The 20,815-nt window shown below is 42.5% G+C and overlaps 1 protein-coding gene across 4 annotated transcripts in view; it reads right to left on the reverse strand.

Annotated features, from left to right (window-relative positions):
- Nucleotides 1-20,654, reverse strand: part of UBP1 (upstream binding protein 1) — a 44,507-nt gene extending 23,853 nt beyond the window's left edge. For all 4 annotated transcript variants that reach the window (XM_075083507.1, XM_075083505.1, XM_075083504.1 and 1 more), the window contains exons 1-3: nucleotides 19,864-20,654; nucleotides 9,849-10,000; nucleotides 613-689 (exon numbers count right to left, since the gene is read on the reverse strand). In XM_075083507.1, the coding sequence (XP_074939608.1) occupies nucleotides 613-689; nucleotides 9,849-10,000; nucleotides 19,864-19,976 (342 nt within the window). In that variant the 5' untranslated portion in view covers nucleotides 19,977-20,654. The remainder of the gene's footprint in view (nucleotides 1-612; nucleotides 690-9,848; nucleotides 10,001-19,863) is intronic.
- Between the last annotated feature and the right edge of the window lie 161 nt (nucleotides 20,655-20,815).

Here is a 20,815-nt window from a genome sequence, read left to right on the forward strand (position 1 = left end):
GGATACAAATTTGTAGACATCTAGGTATCTTAAGCTTTGCATAAAATAATTTTGTCTTCAGTACACACAAGTACTCTATGCACTGGGTATTCATAGTCATACTTTTCTTTTTTAATATCCCTCGTCCATACTCATTCTGAACAAGTATCTAGTGACAGACAGCAGAAAAAATAATTCCATAAAATGTACAGTCTCTAGATTGGATTTCTCTCACCTAACTTTAGATACCTGAATTTGAGATCACTGTTACCAGAGCTTCCTTTTACTCAGCAGAAAGGCATAGGCACATTTAGTGGAGATTCATTCCATCTCAAAACAGATCAGACTGCAGACCTCATAAAGGGTACATGAACATGTAACAAGCTAAAGCTACATTAAATGAACCCATTCATAAATGGGGAAATGCATACATGTACGTTCTTTCAATTTGTAGTAAACCTGAAACAACAAAACTAGGCATTAGGTTGCACTGTGCCTATTTTCTTGATTGGTCAGATCAGCTGCTCCACCTCCCTCTGTAAATCAGAGTACAATAAAAGGTAAAGGACTACTTTTTTGATACACAGCCAGCTGAGGTTTGTTAATAACACTATCTAGAGAACTTCAATTCACCTTCACCAGTTTTCCATTGATCTCTGGTATGTCTCCAGCTTTCCGATTATCTAGCATCCGTATTTCATAGGACTGACCTTTAAAGAGAAAAAAGTTTGTATCAGTAGAAGAGTCGGAGCACAAAGCTATTTTGTGTTTATTGCACCTGAATTAGCTTTTGGTTCACAGTACACAAGAATACTGGTACCTGAAACTTTGGTTTAAGAGATTTTTACAACAAGGTTCACTTCACAGGAATTAGCACAATGAAGTGAAACTTTTTGGTCCCTTTAAAACTACGGATACTTTTAAACTTTAAGTATTTCATTTTATAGGCAGTGTAAGTACTTGTTTCTCTGTTTTTTTTCTGAAGAAAAACTCATCTTCAAAGCTGAACTCCTTTAGTTTTGAAACTGATGAAAGACAACATACTGAGAACCACAGGCTGGTCTTCTGAAACAAACTCCTGCAGTTTTTATACTCTTCATATAAAATACATACCATTCTCCCATATTTAATTTTGCCCACGTACCTGTTGCCTTTGTATGATCTGTAGGCTTTGGATTATTTCAGAAATAAGCCTTTAAAAGAGCTAGTTACTGGTTACTTCAAACAGGTATGAGTGAACATATATTTCCAATGAATTTGACGAACTGTTACGCTTCAAAAGACAAAAAGCTGGAAGTAATTTATTGGAACTACAGGGATTTTTTTCCTAAGGTGAGCAGCACATATTCATTTGAAAAAATGAATTTTAAAATATAAGACAAAACAGATTATTAAAATACAAGACAAAATAGTTTAAGATGTTCACTAAGATCAAGTGCAGTAAATTCATTACCTTCTACATTACCCTCCAAACTCCACTCTAGTGTTTACTACATTTAAAAGACATTTATTGGCTTGCCCTGCAAGGTAAAGGTTCAGCTGTCATACCCCTGTGAATAAGCAAACGATTTCCTCAACTCCTTTGACTGATGTTACCCCCAACTATGGACTGTTCGGCATTTTTTTGCTGTAACACAATTAGCATGTTATGTATATCCTCTACACATGTACAGGCTTTCTTTACCCCAGCAGCATTTGATCACTGATGACATAAATCTATATAAAAATTAAATGTACCTACTGCAGCTAACTAAAGCAACAGATCACTTCTCCTCCTATATTTAACAGGAAGGATTTTTTTCCAGTTGAGATTTGCTCAATTACCAGTGTTATTTTGCTCATATGGAGATAACACATGTAAGCCCATTTGCATTTACAGACAGCATCATGGTTTTTTTTTTAATCTAGCACTATTAATAAAACTTTTGCAAATATACCTCTTCTCTTTCACCATTATTTTGAAAGGCAGGAGGGGAGAGGAAAAACATTTTGGTTGCATACACGCATCGCTAACCTTTTACAGGTACAAAATAATATTAAGATTGAAGATTTGACGAAAGTAAAAATCAAAGAATGCCAGGCTCAAATATGCAAAAAATAGCATGGGGAGTTTTCGAAGCATCATCTCTGTAGGGGAGCCATACATGCTACTTCCTCTGACATTTCCTGCAGAGCAGCCACAGGAGCAAGGCAACACAAGATGCTAGGAACTTTAACTGCCCACTGCTTAACACTGAAACTACGGTACCCACCTTCACAAATACCACAGAATGGTTGAGGTTGGAAGGGACCTTTGAAGATCATCTTGCCCAAGCCCCCTGCTCAAGCAGGGCCACCTAAAGCCAGCTGCTCAGGACCAAATCCAGGCTGTTTCTGAGTATCTCAAGGATGCTCATCCAGCCTTATTTCATTAGCTTCTAAATGAGGATCTTATGGGAGAAAATAGCATAAGCCTTGCTGAAGACAATGACTTGCAGACAACATCTACTGCTCTCCCCTTGCCTACCAAGCCAGCCATTTCCTCATAGAAGTTTATAAAGTTGGTCAACCGTGACCTCCCCCTGGTGAATCCATGCTGAATACTCCCGATTACTTTCTCGCCCTTCATATGCCTGGAAACAGTTCCCAGGATTAGTTACTTGATCACTCTCCCAGGGATGTAGGTGGGGCTGACCAGCCTGCTCCCTGGGTCCTCCCTTTTGCCCTTTATGAAGATCAGAGCAATGTTTGCTTCCCTCCAGTCACCATGATCAAAGAATCTCAAGAGTGGCCTCGCAATGACATCCACCAGCTCCCTCAGCACTCATGGGTGCATCCCATCAGGGCCCATGGACTTATGTACAGCCAGTTAGCTTAAGTATTCCCTGACCTTCTCCTCTTCCACCAAGGGTATATATTCCACTTTCCTCCAAATCTCTAGGGCCAGGGATTCCTGAAAACGAGTGTTGCTAGTAAAGACTCGAGGCAAAGGCAGCATTCAGTACCTCAGCTTTTTCCGTGTCCTGTGCCACCATGGCCCCTGCTCTATTCATCAGGGGCCCCACATTTTCCATCATCTTCCTTTTGCCACTTTCGTACTTGCAGAAGCTCATCTTGTTGTCTTTGACATCCCTTGCCAGATTCCATTCTTTGGACTTTAGCTTTCTTGACCACATCTCTGCATGCTCAGTGTCTCTGCATTTCTCCCAGGTTACCTGTTCCTGCTTCCACCTTCTGTATGCCTCCTTTTCATGTTTGAGTTTTGCTAGGAGCTCCTTGCTCATCCATGTAGGCCTCCTGGCATTTCTGTTTGACTTCCTGCTCATTGGGATCCACTGCTCCTGAGGGTGGAGGAGGCGATCATTTAATATTAACCAGCTTTCTTGGGCCCCTCTTCCCTCCAGGGCCTATTATCATGGGACTGTACCAAGATCATTGAAGAGGCCAGAATCTGCTCTCCTGAAGTCCAGTGACATGATCTTGCTTTCTGCCCTGCTTCCTCCTCTGAGGATCCTGAACTCCATCACCTCATGGTAACAGCAGCCAAGGCTGCCTTTGACCTTCACACCCCCAGTGAGCCCTTCCTTGTTGATGAGGTACAGCAAAGCACCTCTCCTCATTGGTTCCTCTATCACTTGGGTCAAGAAGCTGTCATCAATGCTCTCCAGCAGCCTCCTGGATTGCTCGTGCCCTGCTGTGTTGTTCCTCCAGCCACCCTGACGTCTGCTGAAGTCCCCCATATGAAGACCACAGCCTGTGAATGTGAGGCTACTTTTCCAGCTCTTTGAAGACGACCTCATCTACTTGTTCTTCCTGGTCAGGCGGCCTACAGGAGACACGCACTGCAATGTCACCCATATTGTTCTGCTCTTTAATCCTTACCCATAAGCTCTCAGTTGGCTCATCATCCATCCCTAGGCAGAGCTCCAGGCATTCCAGCTGTTTTCCCACATAAAGGGCAACTCCCCCTTCTTACCCTGCCTTTCCTAAAAAGCCAGTACCCCTCCACTGCAACATTCCACTTACACGAGCCATCCTATCATGTCTCAATGATCCCAGCAAGATCATAGCCCTACAGCTGTCACCCACCAAGTTCCTGGAATATAGAGAGGACTGTTTCCTGATACAAATGTTAGATGTGCCAACCAGGAATGAGGCACTGCTGGACTTGCTATTCACAAACTGAGAAAGCCTGCTTTGTAATATCTTGGTTAGTGATAGCCTTGGCTGCAGTGACCACAATATTGTGGAGTTTGGGATCCTGCTGAGTGTGTTGAAGGTCAGTTTTAAGACAAGGGTTCTGCATTTTAGAAGAGCAAACTTCAGTTCACTCAGGGCTCAGTTGGGAGGGATTCATTGGGAAGCTTCCATAGAAGACAAAGGAGCTAGTGAGTGCTGGGAGTTCTTCAAGAACTCTCTATTGGAAGCACAAAGCCAATTTATCCCCTACAAAGGAAAGGGAAGTAAGCCGAGCAAGAGGCCCCCATGGCTCAACCATGACCTCCTGGGTCTACTCAAATCCAAAAGGGAAGCATACCAGAGATGGAGAAGTGGAGGATTATCCGTCAAGAGCTACAAGGGCATTGCCAGAGCGTGCAGAGATGCAGTTAGAAAAGCAAAAGCCCAGCTCAAATTGACACTGGCTGTGGATGTCAAAAATAACAAGAAAGGTTTCTTCAGGTATGTCAACCATAAGCAGAAAAAGAACGAAAACATAGGCCCACTGTTAAATGGAAAAGGAGACTCAATCACCAATGATGCTGAAAAGGCAGAGGTCCTCAACATCATCTTCACCTCTGCCTCTACCAACACTGTTGGGTCCCAGGCTTTGGGAACGAAATTGCCAGTTGATCCAAACATTGACCCACCATCAGTGAAGGAAGAGTTGGTATGTGAATTACTACAGGAGCTTGACCCCTACAAATCAACTGGCCCTGACGCCATCCACCTGAGGATATTGAGAGAGCTGGCTGACATCATTGCAAGGCCACTTCCATAATCTTCGAGAAGTCATGGAGAATGGGGGATGTCCCAGAGGACTGGAGGAAGGCAAATGTTACCCCTATCTAGAAGATAGGCTCAAGGGAGGATCCGGGTAACTATAGGCCCATCAGCCTTATTTCAAACCCTGGGAAAGTTATGGACCGAATCCTCCTGGGGGCCATCACAAGTCAAATGAAGCACGTAACAGGGAAAAGCCAACACGGCTTCACTAAAGGCAGATCGTGCTTGACAAACCTGGGGGCCCTCTGTGACAAAGTGACTTGCCTGGTTGACATGGGGCAGGCGGTGGACATTGTCTACCTAGACTTCTCCAAGGCCTTTGATATGGTCCCCCACAATCTCCTCCTGGAGAAAATAATACATTATGGCCTAGACAAGTGGTCTGTGCAGTGGGTGGGGAACTGGCTGACAGGCCACACCCAAAGGGTGGTGAAAAATAGCTCCTTTTCCAAGTGGTAACCTGTCACAAGTGGAGTCCCCCAAGGATCAATATTGGGCCCAATGTTATTCAATATCTTTATAAGTGATCTGGATAACAGCATCAAGCGTAGCCTGATGAAGTTTGCTGATGACACCAAGTTGAGTGGGGAAGCAGACACTCCAGAATGGAGAGATGCTCTGCAGGAAGATCTGGATAGGTTGGAAGAATGGGCCAGCAAGAACCTTATGAAGTTCAACAAGGACAAGTGTACGGTCATGCACCTGGGAAAACATAATCCAGAATGCAGCACAGACTGGGATCCACCTGGCTGGAAAGCAGCTCCGTGGAAAGGGACCTGGGGGTCCTGGTGGACAGAAAGCTCAACATGAGTGAACAGTGTGCTGCTGCGGCCAAGGAGGCCAACAGGATGCTGGGTTGCATCAAAAAAGGCATCAACAGCAGAGATAAAGAAGCCATTATCCCACTCTACTCAGCCCTTGTCAGGCCACACCTGGAGTACTGTGTGCAGTTCTGGTCCCCGCTATACAAAAAGGATGTGGACAGGCTGGAAGGGGCCCAGAGAAGGGCCACCAATATGATCAAAGGACTGGGAAGCCTGCCATATGAGGATAGGCTGAGAGAACTGGGTTTGTTCAGCCTTGAGAAAAGGAGGCTCAGAGGGGATCTCATCACCATGTACCAGTACTTAAACGGTAGCTACAAAGAAGATGGAGACTCCCTTTTTACATGGAGTCACATGGAGAGGACAAGGGGGGAATGGACACAAGTTGCTTTTGGGGAGATTCCAGTTGGACACAAGAGGAAAATTCTTCAGTGAGGACAGTCAACCACTGCAATACTCTCCCCAGGGAAGTGGTTGACTCAGCCACATTGGACACCTTCAAGAGTCGTCTGGACAGGGTGCTGGGCCATCTTGTCTAGACTGCGCTCTTTCTAGAAAGGTTGGACTAGATGATCCCTGAGGTCCCTTCCAACCTGTGATTCTGTGAACTGCACACAGATGTCTAATTCCTCATGTTTACTTCCCACGCTGCTTGCGGTAACGTGCATGCACTTCAGAGAGGCACCCACCATGCTGATTTCCCAGAAAGGGTTTTGGGGTTTCCCTATAATGCTGCTTTATAGGCACTTCCTTGTTTCCATCTAAATGCTGGAGGTGACCCTGTTTAAGCCCGTTCTTGCTGACTTCTGTCTTCCCTTTCTGGCACATCGCTCCAGGCCCCTCCCTCTCTCACACTGCTGGTAACTCTCTCCCTACCGTCACCCCTACTTCAAAGCCCTCCTCACCAGGTAAGTTGACCTGCTGGCAAAGGTACCTTTGCCCACCCACCCCACCACTCTTACTGAGGTGGATCACATCCCATCTCTCCCAAGCAGTTCTTTGCATTCACAGGACCACAAACCTAGATGCAGTGTGTAAGCCAACCCAAAGGATGCTTCCCCTTTAAAAGCAATTTTCTTCCATACCACTTCTGCTATTCACTATATATCTAGCTGAACAGCAGCTAACTCAAAACATTGTCCTACGACTCCGAAATGCATTCTCAATGGACTCTGTAACAGATTTTACAATTACTAAGAAGCCTACAAACCCCCAGACAACCAACCATCCTCACTCCAAGATTGGAACTTCTAGAATCAGCTTCAGCTGAAACCCTCATCACATTAAATATTCCATTAGCTCATGGAATCACAGAATATCTCAAGTTGGAAGGGACCCATAAGGATCGAGTCCAGCTCCCTGCTCCTCACAAGACTATCAAAACTAAATCATATGACTAACAGCATCATCCAGACACTCCTTACACTCTGAACAATGCACTCAGCTATTCCAATTAAAATTCTTACTGACAAGAAGGTAATGTCAGAGCTTGCTTAAATATTGCCTTAGGAAAAGTCACCACAACTTAGCAGACAGGGCAGATGTTCCCTTTGCTTCTCGTATTCCCAATCCAGTAAATTAAGACTGCTGATGAAACTAATGAGGGTATTTGCTTTCTATGGCACTGCCTATTCACAGTTGTCTTGAAAATTATTTAAGGCATTATGCTGCCTGATAATGGGGCCAAACTAGAAACTAGATAACTGAAGTGACCAGGATTAGAATTACTCTTTTGCTGAATGACTTAATCCAGCCCATTACACAAACATATATATCAGTACAACTCTGTGTTGCAAGCTGATCTTTATTTTAAGCTGGCTTCGGTATGAAAGATGTAATCTCTCAAAACTATCCCAAGATTTTTTTTAAACACAGATATATACACTAACAGCTAATAGAAGACTTCTTAGGAAAAAGTTTTAACCTATGCAGCAAATGTAATGACTTACTGTCTGAAGTATCAGCAAAGAAGGAAGTTGGCCAACTGGGTTTTTTCCCCCCCTATTTATTAGGAAAAAGGGTATACCAATGCCTTCATTTTGCAACATCAGGAAAACTTACCTAGGACACTGAGAAACAGCAAAACTTCTTTGCAAAAGAAATCCTTATATAAAAGATTTTCAAAGGCAGATGAAACATTTACAGTAATTTCAGACACTGTCACTTAAATGACAAGCTCTTCTCGAAGGTAAGATAGCAAACGCTTTCTTCCTCCAGCCTGCTGCCTTGTGCTGGTTCCCCAGCACACTGAGCTGACCTTCAAGCTTTGTGTTTGGTCAGGGAGGCTGGATCCTGGCACTGAAGAAAACAAAGTATATTTCTACAGAGTTTAAAGTTTATAAAATTTTGCAGTTTTTTTAAATATTGCAAAGCGTCTTGCTGGTCCAGCATACTATTGCAATTTTACTGTTTTCTGTTCATGAGTGCACTCAGGGTACAAAAAATAATAAAGTAAACCTGACTAAGCAAACGGCTGAACTATGTGATCACATCTTTGGAAGAAAGTATAAATCACCTAAAGAACTTCCATTACTCTCATTAGTAGAGGAGTCAAGTAATGTTTAAAGCATATTTAGAAAGACTGGATTCTGCCAGATGAAACACTTCACAAGTTATTCACATGGAAAGCTAAAAGTGATGCTCTGTCATCATGTCAGTATCAAATTAGATACAATCTGCTCTCACAGACTTTAGGACCTCAATACACAGTTAAACACTTCCAGGTATGAAATGCATCACAGCAGTTCACACTACTAGAAGCATTTCAACTTGAGCAAAAACAATACCTCAAGAGAACACACATGTAAAATATACAAATTCTATCACCTAGTAAAGCAACTAGTAAGCTAAATAGCTCATAAAGACCAAGGAAAATTCACCAATACTTATTTTAAACTCTGTCCCTCTTAAGTGCACTCTAAAGCAGTACACTGCTCAGAGAAGCACATGAGCTAAGAAGATTAACTTTACCAAAACATGGTAGGATATAAATGGTAGGAAAAATAAATGGTGAGCACCATTTTTTGTAATTGTTTTTATTTTTCATACAAACTGTGCCGCAGGACTGTTTCTTCTAATTACAGTGCTGTCTATTGCGAGATTTTGGGTCAAAGCCCACAAAGAGAAGAAAAAGCAAAATTAAATCTAGGAATGGTAATCCTAGAGCATTAGAGTTGGAGAGGTGGGAGTGTACAAAGCCATCGACATGGTCATGATAAATGGTTTTATTTGAGTTCAGAATACAAGCTGACTAAACTTAGGACACCAATGTCATTTCCAGAGGTGAGGGAGGGTTTATCACATGGCAGTGACTACATTCAGATTATTTTACCCAGCAGCCAGTACCCTCTGTAGAAGGAAAACTGAGTTTTCATGCAAATCAACCACTGGCTATGAGGAAAGAACAGAGAGACTCACCTGAAGTATTTATCTAGTTAATTTCTGGTAAATGTAGACAGACAATAGTGAAATACACACAAACTCCAAAGGTACAACGGTAGCAGCACTTGTGTTTATATTTCAAACATAACGCTGTTCTGGGCAGATATGTATATATAGCTAATTTGAGAACAATCACAGTGTCATCTGTTGTGCAACACCTTTTGTTGAGGGATCGACATTTTAACATTTATTATGACGTTTTGGGGGTGTTTGTGTGTACCTTATGCAAATATAATCCAATTAACTTGCAAAATTAGACTTGTATTTTAAACTACTACTAAGTGAAGTTTGTCTTCTAAAAGCTCTGTTGGCTTTATTTCACTGGGGGAGGTGGGGGATGGAAAAGGGTAACACACAGGGCAGGGAGGGGAAAAAAAAACAAACCCCCAAACCCCCAGAAAAAAAACCCACTCAACTCTAAAGGGGAAATAACGATGACAGACTAGAGCTATGAGTTTGCAAGTCGGACAAGACTACTAGGAAGGTATCCAACCTCATTTTTGACATTCATTTATTTTGTATGTACCCACATGTATCAAAACATGAAATACAACTCCAGTTTTAGACTTGTACCACAAGCTGCATTCACTGTAGTAATGGCTGCAACATATGTATACCAACCTTGATTCAAGTATGTAAGAGTTTCATCATATAATTTTACTGCTGGAGATGTTGCAGCACACATAACATACTGGAAGGGTGGATGTTTGGTCTCATTTTCTTGTGGGAGGCTGGAATCTTCCTGTTTGAAAATAGGCAGTGCCAAAACATCACTGAAAAGAACAAAAAAATAACTTTGTGAGACTGTTATCCCCGTTTTGCCTGAAGTTAAAGAAAAAGAGTTATTTGTGACTTAAAAAACAACAGTGGAATATGTACAGAATTGAGTTCATTAGTGAAACCAGTGACAGCAGCATCCAAAACATTTTCCACCAAAATTTTAGGCAAGGATAAACACCTGGGACCTAAGCAGACAATAAAGTTGTGCTGATCCTCTAAAAATTTCATCTTCAGTTCTTGTCTCCACTGAAAAAAGAAAGTTTCCTCTTAACTATACACCTGCCAACATAGGCAAGCTTGCCTAATACACAGGCAGCCGAGAGCTATACATCTACTTTCTTCTTCGAAATAATATATTCCCCAAAGTCACAGTGTGAAATTTTTTCTCACCGTTTAGTGTAATTGTATCTAACCTATTGATTCTGTTGACATTAAAGATTTTTCAATCTTAACTTTTTTTAGGCTTTGGAATACTGAATAGCACAAAAATGATTAAGCAGCAGATTGACAAAACATAAGTTATAGAATATATATGCCAAGATTTACTTCACTCATAAGACCATCTGAAACACCTTGGAACTGCGAAATTTCTGAAGAGTAAACAGCAATCCATGCTGTCCACAGGTAGCGGTAAGAGACAAACACAATCACATCACCCGCTTTCTACAGGATTAAATATTCTGCATTAGCAATATATTCATTTTCCTTGTATACAGTAATCCTTCATACATCAAACTTCAGAGATCAGTAAATGCTGTTCAAAGATTGTTTTTCTAGCACTGAATTTTTGTTCATGATGAAATTCTTATCTGCAGATTCATGAAACTTTCTTTGAAAATCAGTTTCTAAACTAAGATTTCTCACACAACCTCACTGTTGATTCAGTTTTTGATCCACATGTATCTTATTTTTCTTGCATTGATCACAATCATAATATATTTTGTAAAAGAATTGTCTTATCTGCACTGCACTATTATTTACACTTTGCACTCTAAAATTTTTGAAGTAAAATTATTTTTTGCTGTTCCTCATTTCTGTGACAGCCTGCTTTACATAAAGAGAACTCTAATTCCTCTTGAATTCCAGCTCATATCTGAAGAATCAAAAAGTATCAGTATCAATCAACTTAAAAAGTGAAATCACAGCCAATATTTTTGTATCACAGAAGGTTACAGTATAGGCTTGGGCTATGTAAGTATTAGGTATGAGGAATGCAGCTGGGGCACCCCAACTTTTCTTTCAGAGCAAGTGCCACATACAGTAAGTTAAAGGCCAGCCACATCACATTCCACTTCCCCGGCTACCTGGAACAAGCTATATTCACCTGAAAGAGGAAACACGAACAGTGAAAAAGTCTAAGAAGTTTGTCTATACCATGTAGAGACTGTATAGTGTCTCTAAACAACTAGAATTTAAAAGAACACCCGAAAGACTCCATACAGGTTCCTTTCCACTAGAAAAAACACAGGAGATGCTACAAAGAGGCATGAAAGCAGGACAAGGCAGAATACAGTCCAAAAAAGCAGCACAAGCCTGCTGAACCATACCTTATCTACTTCTGATGCCAGCTACCCACACCAGAGCCCAGAAGAGGCTATATTCCTTAACTAGTTACGAGGGAAGATAATGTGAAATACCCACTTAAGAGAAGCCGACACTCTTAAAACAGTTTACTCATATAGACAAAAGGAACATCATATCCGAAGGCAGGACAGAACTTCACAGCTTGGTGGACTGCTACTTGAGGATGACTCTGAAGAAGACAACTAGATGCTTCATGCCTTGAAGTCAGTCAAAAGGGCAGCATGAGCAGAGGGCAGCCCAACACAAGAGGGAGCACTGTGACAAGCAGAGAGAAGCATCATCCCAAGGCAGGACTTCTATACCAGGAAGCTGCAGAACCCACGCTCGTCACACACTTACACACATACAGCACTAGGTAGTGTTTTTATGAAGCGGAACTTCAAAATGGATAGAACACGGAAACAATAGCAATGTTTAAAACACATGTAAGAGCCGAAATGCAACAAAAAAGGCATGCAAAGTATCTCACAGAGTAAATAACCTGTAATTCTTGACTAAGTTCTGCAGCACTTATTTTCATATAACATGCAAGATTAAAGAGACTTCTTTTGTGTATTAATGAAAAATGTATTTCAAGCCTTCATTTTCCACCCACAACTTAAAAGATAAAAATGCATCTGGTCTATCTTAAGAATATGTGCTGTGGTTAATGAACTAGTTACATTAACAGACATGGCATTAGAAGCCAACAAATACAAATGGAAACAAATTTAAACCTGCTTTTGCTAATACTTACAAAGCGGTAATGACTAACTGCCACTGCAGAAGAAAAAAAAAAAAGACATCCAACTCCTCAACCCTACAATTCAATTGTAAAGAGAACAAAATGCCACCATTCTTAAATGCCACCATTCCACAAACACGCTCCAACAAACGGCACGAGGCAAATGTAAGAATATTAATTTTTTTCCCAGATAAAACCATACATTTTTCTTATAAAGTCTTCTGGGTACTAGTATATTCCAAAGGAAAAGAGAAGCCAATGCAATTTAAAACTCCTTCCTATTCCATCTTTAAATAAATACTATTTAAATAACTTTGATTTGTTCACTCATAAAGAAAGAAATATCAGTGTTTCACATTTAAACATACACTTGTCAGCAAGGTATAAAAAAAGTATTTCATATTAAGATTTTAAAATGTCAGTGATAAAGAAATGTTAACTGATTTAGAACCAACTATTAATTCCTCTTAAAAAAAAGTGATGCATCTGTTTTGACTTAAAACAAGGAAGCTGCTATGGAGCAACTGGTCTATCCTTCAGCCACTATTGTACAGCAACACAGGGTGATCAGTTTTATTCAACACCTACAGGCTTATGGTTCAGCAACACAAAAGGTCTTCTGGGCAGTACTGGCATAAAGAATTTCTGTGAGATGACCCGCTCCTTCCCTACCCTTCCCCTCTACAAAATATTTTTCTGGGCTACACTGGGATCTCTATCAGTTCATAGCACAGCCCAATACACAGCTACACAACTGAGGGTGGTACAGGCAGGTGATAAAGAAATCTTACTACAGAGAACCCCCCCATCCTACCAAACACAACCTGAGGGCATGTGTAGTGAGTTAAGCCAATCTCTCTCCTCATGATTAGCAGTAACAGAGATACAGGAACCAGGAAAGAAATTGCCAACGTCTACATTTACCTAGGAAATCAGTAGGAACATGCAGCTTTGAGAAACAAGACTACACAGAGCACTCTTCCCACTTCTCTGAGGCCAAACTCGCCTGTTGTTTATCCTTACACTAGTTCAAATAGGGACCATATAAATTTCACAGGAACAAGCATTTTTTACAAAATAAAATTCATTGCTCACACAGCACACCTGAAAAAAAGATGCCAGGTGTACTCACAATTCAGCATAGGGAACAAACAAGAAACAGAAATTTAGTATTTTTAATAGTTCTCTTTACTTACACTGAAGAAAAGTAGCTTGTAAGCAATAAATTGCATATAATATATGCACTTATGTAGATCACATTCCTAAAAACTACGGAGACCCTAAATGACAGTCTTTTACCACCTCTAGTTTTATACTGACTCTATTGCAAGACCCAAGAAGAAAAAAACTAAAACAGGAGAGCAAGTCAGCCTTCTCAGCTCTCACTTTTCTTCCTCAGACCCCAGATACAATTTCTGCATTTAAAATGAGCCCATGGCCTGGCAGTGTAAATTATCTGCCCCCAGTAGATCACCGGCAGCCTCCACATTTATGTATACTTCAGCACCCTTCAGTCATTTTCTTACTGACCCGACTGAAATTTGATCTGCGCTGACCCAATGCAGATTAGTAACAGGCACTTCCACTGCCAGCTTTGCTCAGGTTATTTAACATGGCAGAGTACCTCTTACTTCAACTGAAGCACCCACTGGCAGAGTTGCCCAGATGGAGGAAAAATAAGCTTTCCAAAATAGCTACTGTTGAAATGATTTCAGGCTACAGGAAAAAAGAGCTTGGAGACTGATTCTGCTCTTTTTCTGCCACTGATAACTTTTGATCTTGTGAAGTAAAAGACTAATTTACTTCACTTGTCTCATCTAAGTGAGCTTTGGACTATCACAAGCAAGTCAAGGTATAAATTAATATCAGCGTTTTGAAGGAGAAGTAGCACCTTTTGTTAGACTTCTTGATAGCATTTGAAAAAGCAGGTCTATCAAGGTTTACTCTCCTGATGGAAAGAACCCTGAGACCAAATTTTTGAAACTGTTAGCTCCAGTAAGAGAAAGTCTTAACCAGCTGCGAGAGACCGAGATATCTAAAGCATTCAACTGAAAGCTTGCTTTCTTCCTAGAGGGAGGAGAAAATTTTCCCAGAAAAAAACAAACAGAAACAGCCTTCACAACACACCAAAAGCAGGCAGTAAACACACCTCCGACACCCAATCTGAGTTAGCTATGCTACAGAAGTAGTATATAAATGAAACTTCATCGTACAAAAGTAGAAAGACTTAGAAGACGAAGCAAGGTGCATGTTAACACTTAAACCAAAGCATCCACTGGGATGGATGACATGTGATAAGCTATCCTATGTAGCCTACATGAGCATAGTATGAAAGGACCAAAAAAACCAAAAGTAAGTTATCCTTCTCCTGTGCTTCCGAAATGTTTGTCAGCCACAAAACCACTTTCCTTCCAAGTTTAAAACCCTCTTTTTTTTATGATTCAGAAAAGGTGTTGAAAACCCAACAAAACCAAAACAAACAAACAACCCAAACCCAACCTGCCTAATAATAATAGAGCCACAAAATAAATTAAGAACTTCCTGTCCTTGCAAGAACAGGAACTAGTATGTCATCAACATTCAAAGGGACATTCCATCAATCATCTGCCTTATCTGTCTTCTGGATTGTATACTTTTGGGTGTGAGTAGTAAAGCATCCAAGAACATGCAGGTCTTTTGAAACTTTAAAGCATGGTTTACAAGGACAAATACCTTGAGAAAAATATTTCTCAAGCACTATTTGAAGTAGAGTTATGATCTCAAAGCCAAGCTCTGCACTGTTAAGAGGTCTGGAGAAATCATAGGAGAATACAAGGCAATGAGAGAGCTGATATTTCCTAATACTTTTCCCGTGCCCACAAAAGGAAGTCTGATGTGAGACAAGACCCCTGGAGGTAGTTGCTGGGAAACAACTTTCTCTGAAGCAGTTGTCGAGAAGTGCAACATGAATGAGAGAACAGGTGCAAATGTCATGCTGCTCCTGGGAACCCTGCAACTCATCCTACAGAGACTCAGCTGGTTAAAGGCCTCAACTTACAGGGAGCCTGGCACAAAATGCGACAGCCAACCAATCACAGAAAGAACAAAAGTCCCACCACCAAAAACTGTCTCTTCCTAAGCTCTTGAAGGTATCAAGGAAAAGCTGTAAGAATAGTATTTACAATTACAAATCCCCAGTTCTCCATCTACTCCCAACACAGGGAGGTCAGGCAGCTGCTCTAACTTGCAGCAGCAATAGTACAGATTGCTCCTAAGCAGGAGTAACACATAAAGAGTAAATGAGCATAAACTTGCTACCCTGCTCTAAATCCTGCCTGTCCGTCCACCATGAGGTGACAGGGGAACAGTGAAGGCAGTAACGGAACCTGAAGAGTCTTTTCCTTAAGAATCAAGCTGGTCTCCTTAACCTTTTGAAACATATTCAGCTGGGAAAAAGGGAAAAAGAAAAAAAAAAAAAAAAAAAAAACACAAATCCCAAGCCAACATCAGTGATGTAAAACATGAGATTTATCTTTCAACATGTTTTATCTATGGTAACAAAGTGAGATGGTTTAGGTTGATGGATCTTCTTTTTCCCCAAATGTCTATTTCCTGACAGGCATTTACATACTTGTATGCCTGCACAAAGAATCAAGCTCCAATTCTAATCAGTACATAAAATTTTGTTTTACAGAGTCTAGATGTCAACTAAATTTTTTTCCATAGTGCAAAACAGAAAAACAGAACTGACCACTGCAACAGAAGCTTTTTAATGTATTCTGCAGAAAATATTGTGTACATCTTTAAAAAAATCAGAATACCTTAAGTAAACACTCTTAAAAAACACCCAACATAACCAGTAACAGTCTCAAAAGAGTGGGAGGCATTAGGGGAAGCATAAACAGTATTTTCTGACAGACAAAATGAACAGCAGCCACAAGGAAAACAGGGCCCAAATGAAAGAAACCCTCTTTTTTGATTTTTGCACAGCAACTATAAAGTTAAGACAGTAACTCATTACTATACTCATCAGAAGCCAGAAAAAAAGATGTCAGGGACCTGAAAGCTGTTAAAAGACAACACTGACCCTCTCTTCTCTACCTGAATACAGAGCTGTAAGTTGTAAGACAGTGGTCCCCCAAATCCTAACAGACCACCTTAACAGTTACTTCAGCCTATGCTTTGGAGGAGAGTTGACAAAGTTCCCTCACCACCCGAGGCACTCCAGAGCACAGTAAGGAAACAAGACTGCAGCAGGTTTCTGTTCAAGGCATCAGCCAGCTCCATTCTCCAAAGACACTCCAAGTCTCTGGGAGGCGCAGCAGAGTCAAACTGATTTGATTCTCCAAAAAACGGAGGATCGTTTAGATGTATTTTTGTTGTCTTTTGTACAGACCTTCCTGCTTCAGAAGCAAGAGTCATCGTTTTCTATTTAGTTTAATGGACTTCAAGTGTTAATCTAAAAATATATACCAAAATAGCTACTCCTGAAATAATCAAGTTCCCCAAAGACAGGCTTCAATTTTAGCACTACAAATACTACTGGAATTGCAAGCATTTAAATAAATCCATATACTAAGCTTCCAAATTACATGTAAAAATTCAATCATTAAGGTATTTGTCCTTACAGTAATGCTTATTTAACTTAATTTAAATCAAGTACTTAAACAATTTGTTACATGAAAAGCTGAATTCTGCTGGAGAAATAGCAGGCAGTTCCTGAAACTTATCTTTTCAGTGAAATAGCCTCCATTTTTTAACAGTTCATAGCAACAATCAGTGGTCCCAAAAATCACACAATTCTTACTGTGTTATGATGGATATTATGGCAGACTTCTAAGAAATCACTATGAGAGTCTTAAATCTGTACAGTGGTGGTGTTACCAACTGAAGTTAACAGCAACACTTAAACCTCACTATCACTAAAGGTACCGTGTTTTTACATGGGTTTCCAATGCGGGGGCGTTATTTGACACATCTGACAACAGTTATTAACAATTTAATTGAATTTGGTATTTATAGGTTTGTTTCTTATTGCATGAAAAGATGTTAGAACAGTAATCAGAAAAACTGGGTTTCAAGATTTAAGGGAATTTTGAGAACTATTTAAAACCATGTGAATCTGCAGAGAAATTTTGTCCAGTTAGCTTCCTTTTAAAAACACTACAGTTACTGGTAAATTGACACAAGCACTTTTCTTAATAAGAATAAATACAGGAGTAATGCCATATAATTCTATGTCATGGCACTGACTGATCATCAACTCCAGGAAGCATCAACTACATTATACACAACCCTAACCGGCTAAAGGGTTATGTGTAGGTCTTCCTAACAAAACGCAGGGGAATATAGCTTGGGGAGCTCTCCCAGCGTTCTGTTCTAGACAATATTTCTTTTACTTCTGTCATTTGTTTTTTTGCAGGGAAGTGACAAATAATTAGCTTCTGCTGACACACTGAACAGTGACAGAGTAGTACCTTCACTCTTCATGCTATGCCACTTATCTTAATTTTCCCCTCTCAGATCACTTAACCGGCCATGATTTCCCTACAGCAGAAATCTAAGCAATACATAAAATAATGAAACGCAGTTGCTGAAATCACTCAATCCAGCAAACAATAATTGCAATTAGGTGATCCATTTAACTATGTGTTCAGAGATTGAAGTTACAAATAACATTGGCGTGTATTCCAAAAATACTTGCATCTCACCACAAACAAAGCATGCAAAGTTTAAGGCTAATGTACAGCTTATCTTGCGCAGTATTACTTTTTAAGAGCTGTTTTTAACTGCTACTACTCTTTTTATGGTAATTCTACATATCCTAATAGGGCAGTATACAGTATATGTAACTAAAAAAAAAAAAACAAAAAACACGCTGTCTGCCCACCGTAAAGAGATGATACAAGCAGAAGAAACAATCTATGCAACAACAGTAAAGATTAAAATTCTTAAAGTTTCAAGAAACTAAACAGCATTCATTACTGGGAGTAGAAACAAAGTCTACAAAAAGAAAGAGAAATCTTTAAAAAGTCATCCCAGTCAAAACTCAAGACACTTCTAATCTCAAGAAATCCTAGAAAGAACTGGATCCCGATAGAGAAGAAAGAACAGTTCTTGAACAGGAATGTATTATCCATCGGTGTTTGCAGGACGAAAAGATAACCAGAAGCCAAATGCTGAGAAGCCACCCAGGCAACTACCATACAGTTGCCCAGAAAAAATGGCACATGATTTGTGGGATGAATGTTCACTTAACAAAGACAAAAATGGAACAGAAGTGGAATAAAATCCAGATGAGCTGAATATAAAACCAGGAGTATTCTCATAAAGAGAGGTGAATCACCTTGTTCTTTGAACTGGCAAGTTCTCAAAGCTATTTATAATTAAAAAGAAAAAAATAAAATCGAACCCCATGCAAAACAAAAATCCCACCAAATACACATCCCACCATAACCCCACTGAACTTACAACCCCAAATACTAGCTAAAGGGTCCTCATTCCTATTCTGCTGAAACCTTTACTTATGACTTCGAACAAAGATACTGCAGTTCCAACACTTCACCTGGAAAGTACTGCCTTAATATATAATAGGTGAAACTTGTGGTGGCCTCCAAGCTTCAGGCAGGGAGAGAACACATCTTCCGTACTTCCTAAGCCTTCAAAACTACCAAATGCCAGTGCTTTACTTCTCCAGACTCTCAAAATACTGACTAATCCTGTCAAAAACCTGAGACTAAAATGTCTCCCAGCATGTCCAAAGCAGTTTCCCTTTTTCACGCTAGTAAGTCACTCAGGAATCCACTCGTTCTGCCCATAACTGAAATAAAACTGTACTTGTTTGAAGTTTATCTTAACTCTGAAAAAGCACACCCAAACGCTTTTACTGTAAAACCTGGAAAACAACCAAATGGTAAAAAAAAAACTACCAAGTTGATTAAGAACAGGGAGAGCTGCATGGCAGGAAAAAAAAGAAAGAAAGAAAGAAAGAAAGGAAAACGCCACTGAAGACACATAGTACACAAATATGAAAGAATAAACAGACCGATGAAAGTACAGCCATGTTACTACCACTATCCCATTAAGTACAACGCCTACGTGCTCGAGAACGGTTTTTTCAAGTGTTAAACAGCCACAGTTTATCATGAACAAGAATTATGTTCGCCGAATAGAAAATGATCGTCTTCTGAAACACGGGGTCCTGCTGCGCAGCCAAAGGGCAGAGAAATACCGATTTTACAGTAGAGATTATGCACAGGGGGCCAACGCTGCCCAGCCCGAGCGCCGGCTGCCGCCGCCGGCCCTTTTGGAGAGGCCATCGGCCTGCAAGAGGGGAGGGGGCAGGGCGGGGGGCCCGCAGGGGCAGCTGGCACCGGGCCGGCCTCCGCCGCCTGCCCGCCTCTTGGAGAGTGCCTCCGGGAACCGGAGGAATAAAACCCAAAAAACCCAAGAGGGATGAAGGGGGGGTGGGGGGAAACCCCACCACAGGGGCAGGGCAGGGCAGGGCGGCCCGAGGCGGCCGCTAGGGCCGCGGCACCCCCCGCTCCCACCCGGCGGACGGTGAGTTACCTCATGCTGTAGGCACCGGCACCCAGCTCCTGCCCGATGCCGGAGAGGCTGGCGTCGAAGTCGTGCACCAACCCGGACTCGATCACCTCATCCATCTTCAGCACCCACGCCATCTTCCGCCGCCCGCCGCGCTCCCGCGGCGCCGCGGGAGGAGCCGGACGGGGAGGAGCCGCTCCGCTCGGCCCCGCCGCCGCTCCTGCTGCTGCTGCTCCGCCGGGAGGCGGCGCCGGGAGAGAGCGAGGGGCCGGAGGAGGATGCGGGGTGTGCGGGGATATCGGGGTGCGTGCGGGCCGGGGGGAATGGGGAAGAACGGGGAGAAAGGAAGGGGAGTCCGTCCGCGATCAGCCCCGGGGGGGCCCTTTCCCCGCGGCGCGACCAGGACGCGGGGTCGCTCTCAGCATCCTGCGCTCGCCCGGCCGCCGCGGGGGGCTGGGGACCGGGCGGCCGCCACCACCACCGCCTCCTCCACCACCTCTGCCACCGGCTCCTTCCCCGCCGCCTCCGACCGGACGCTGCCCAGGGCCACCGCCGCCCGACCTCCGACCCAGCCCAGCGGCGCCTCCCGCCGCATCATTCACAGGGAGGCGGCGGCGGGAGCAGCAGCAGCAGCGCGGACACCCGCCGCCACCACGGCCCGGCCGGAGAGAAGGAGCAGCCGCCCGCCTCACGCGGCTGTAACGGTCGCCCCCCGGGCGGGGGGCTCCCCGCTGCCGCCGCCGGAGCCGCGCGCTCCGCCGGCCTGCCCCCTCTCGCGCCCAGCGCTGCCGCTCACGCCAACATGGCGGATACTCCCACCCCCCTCCCCCGTGCGGCTGCCGGGGCGGGGCGGAGGGCGGCCTTTCCCACCGATTGGCCGGCCTCCGTCCGAGGTTCCAATCAGAGAAGCGTAGTGAAGGTTGAGGGGGTAGCTCAGCCAATGACGGGGGACTGCCTCACGCCAGGCGACATCAGC

Source organism: Phalacrocorax aristotelis, chromosome 2, assembly GCF_949628215.1.
Source record: "Phalacrocorax aristotelis chromosome 2, bGulAri2.1, whole genome shotgun sequence".
Lineage (NCBI taxonomy): Eukaryota > Metazoa > Chordata > Aves > Suliformes > Phalacrocoracidae > Phalacrocorax > Phalacrocorax aristotelis.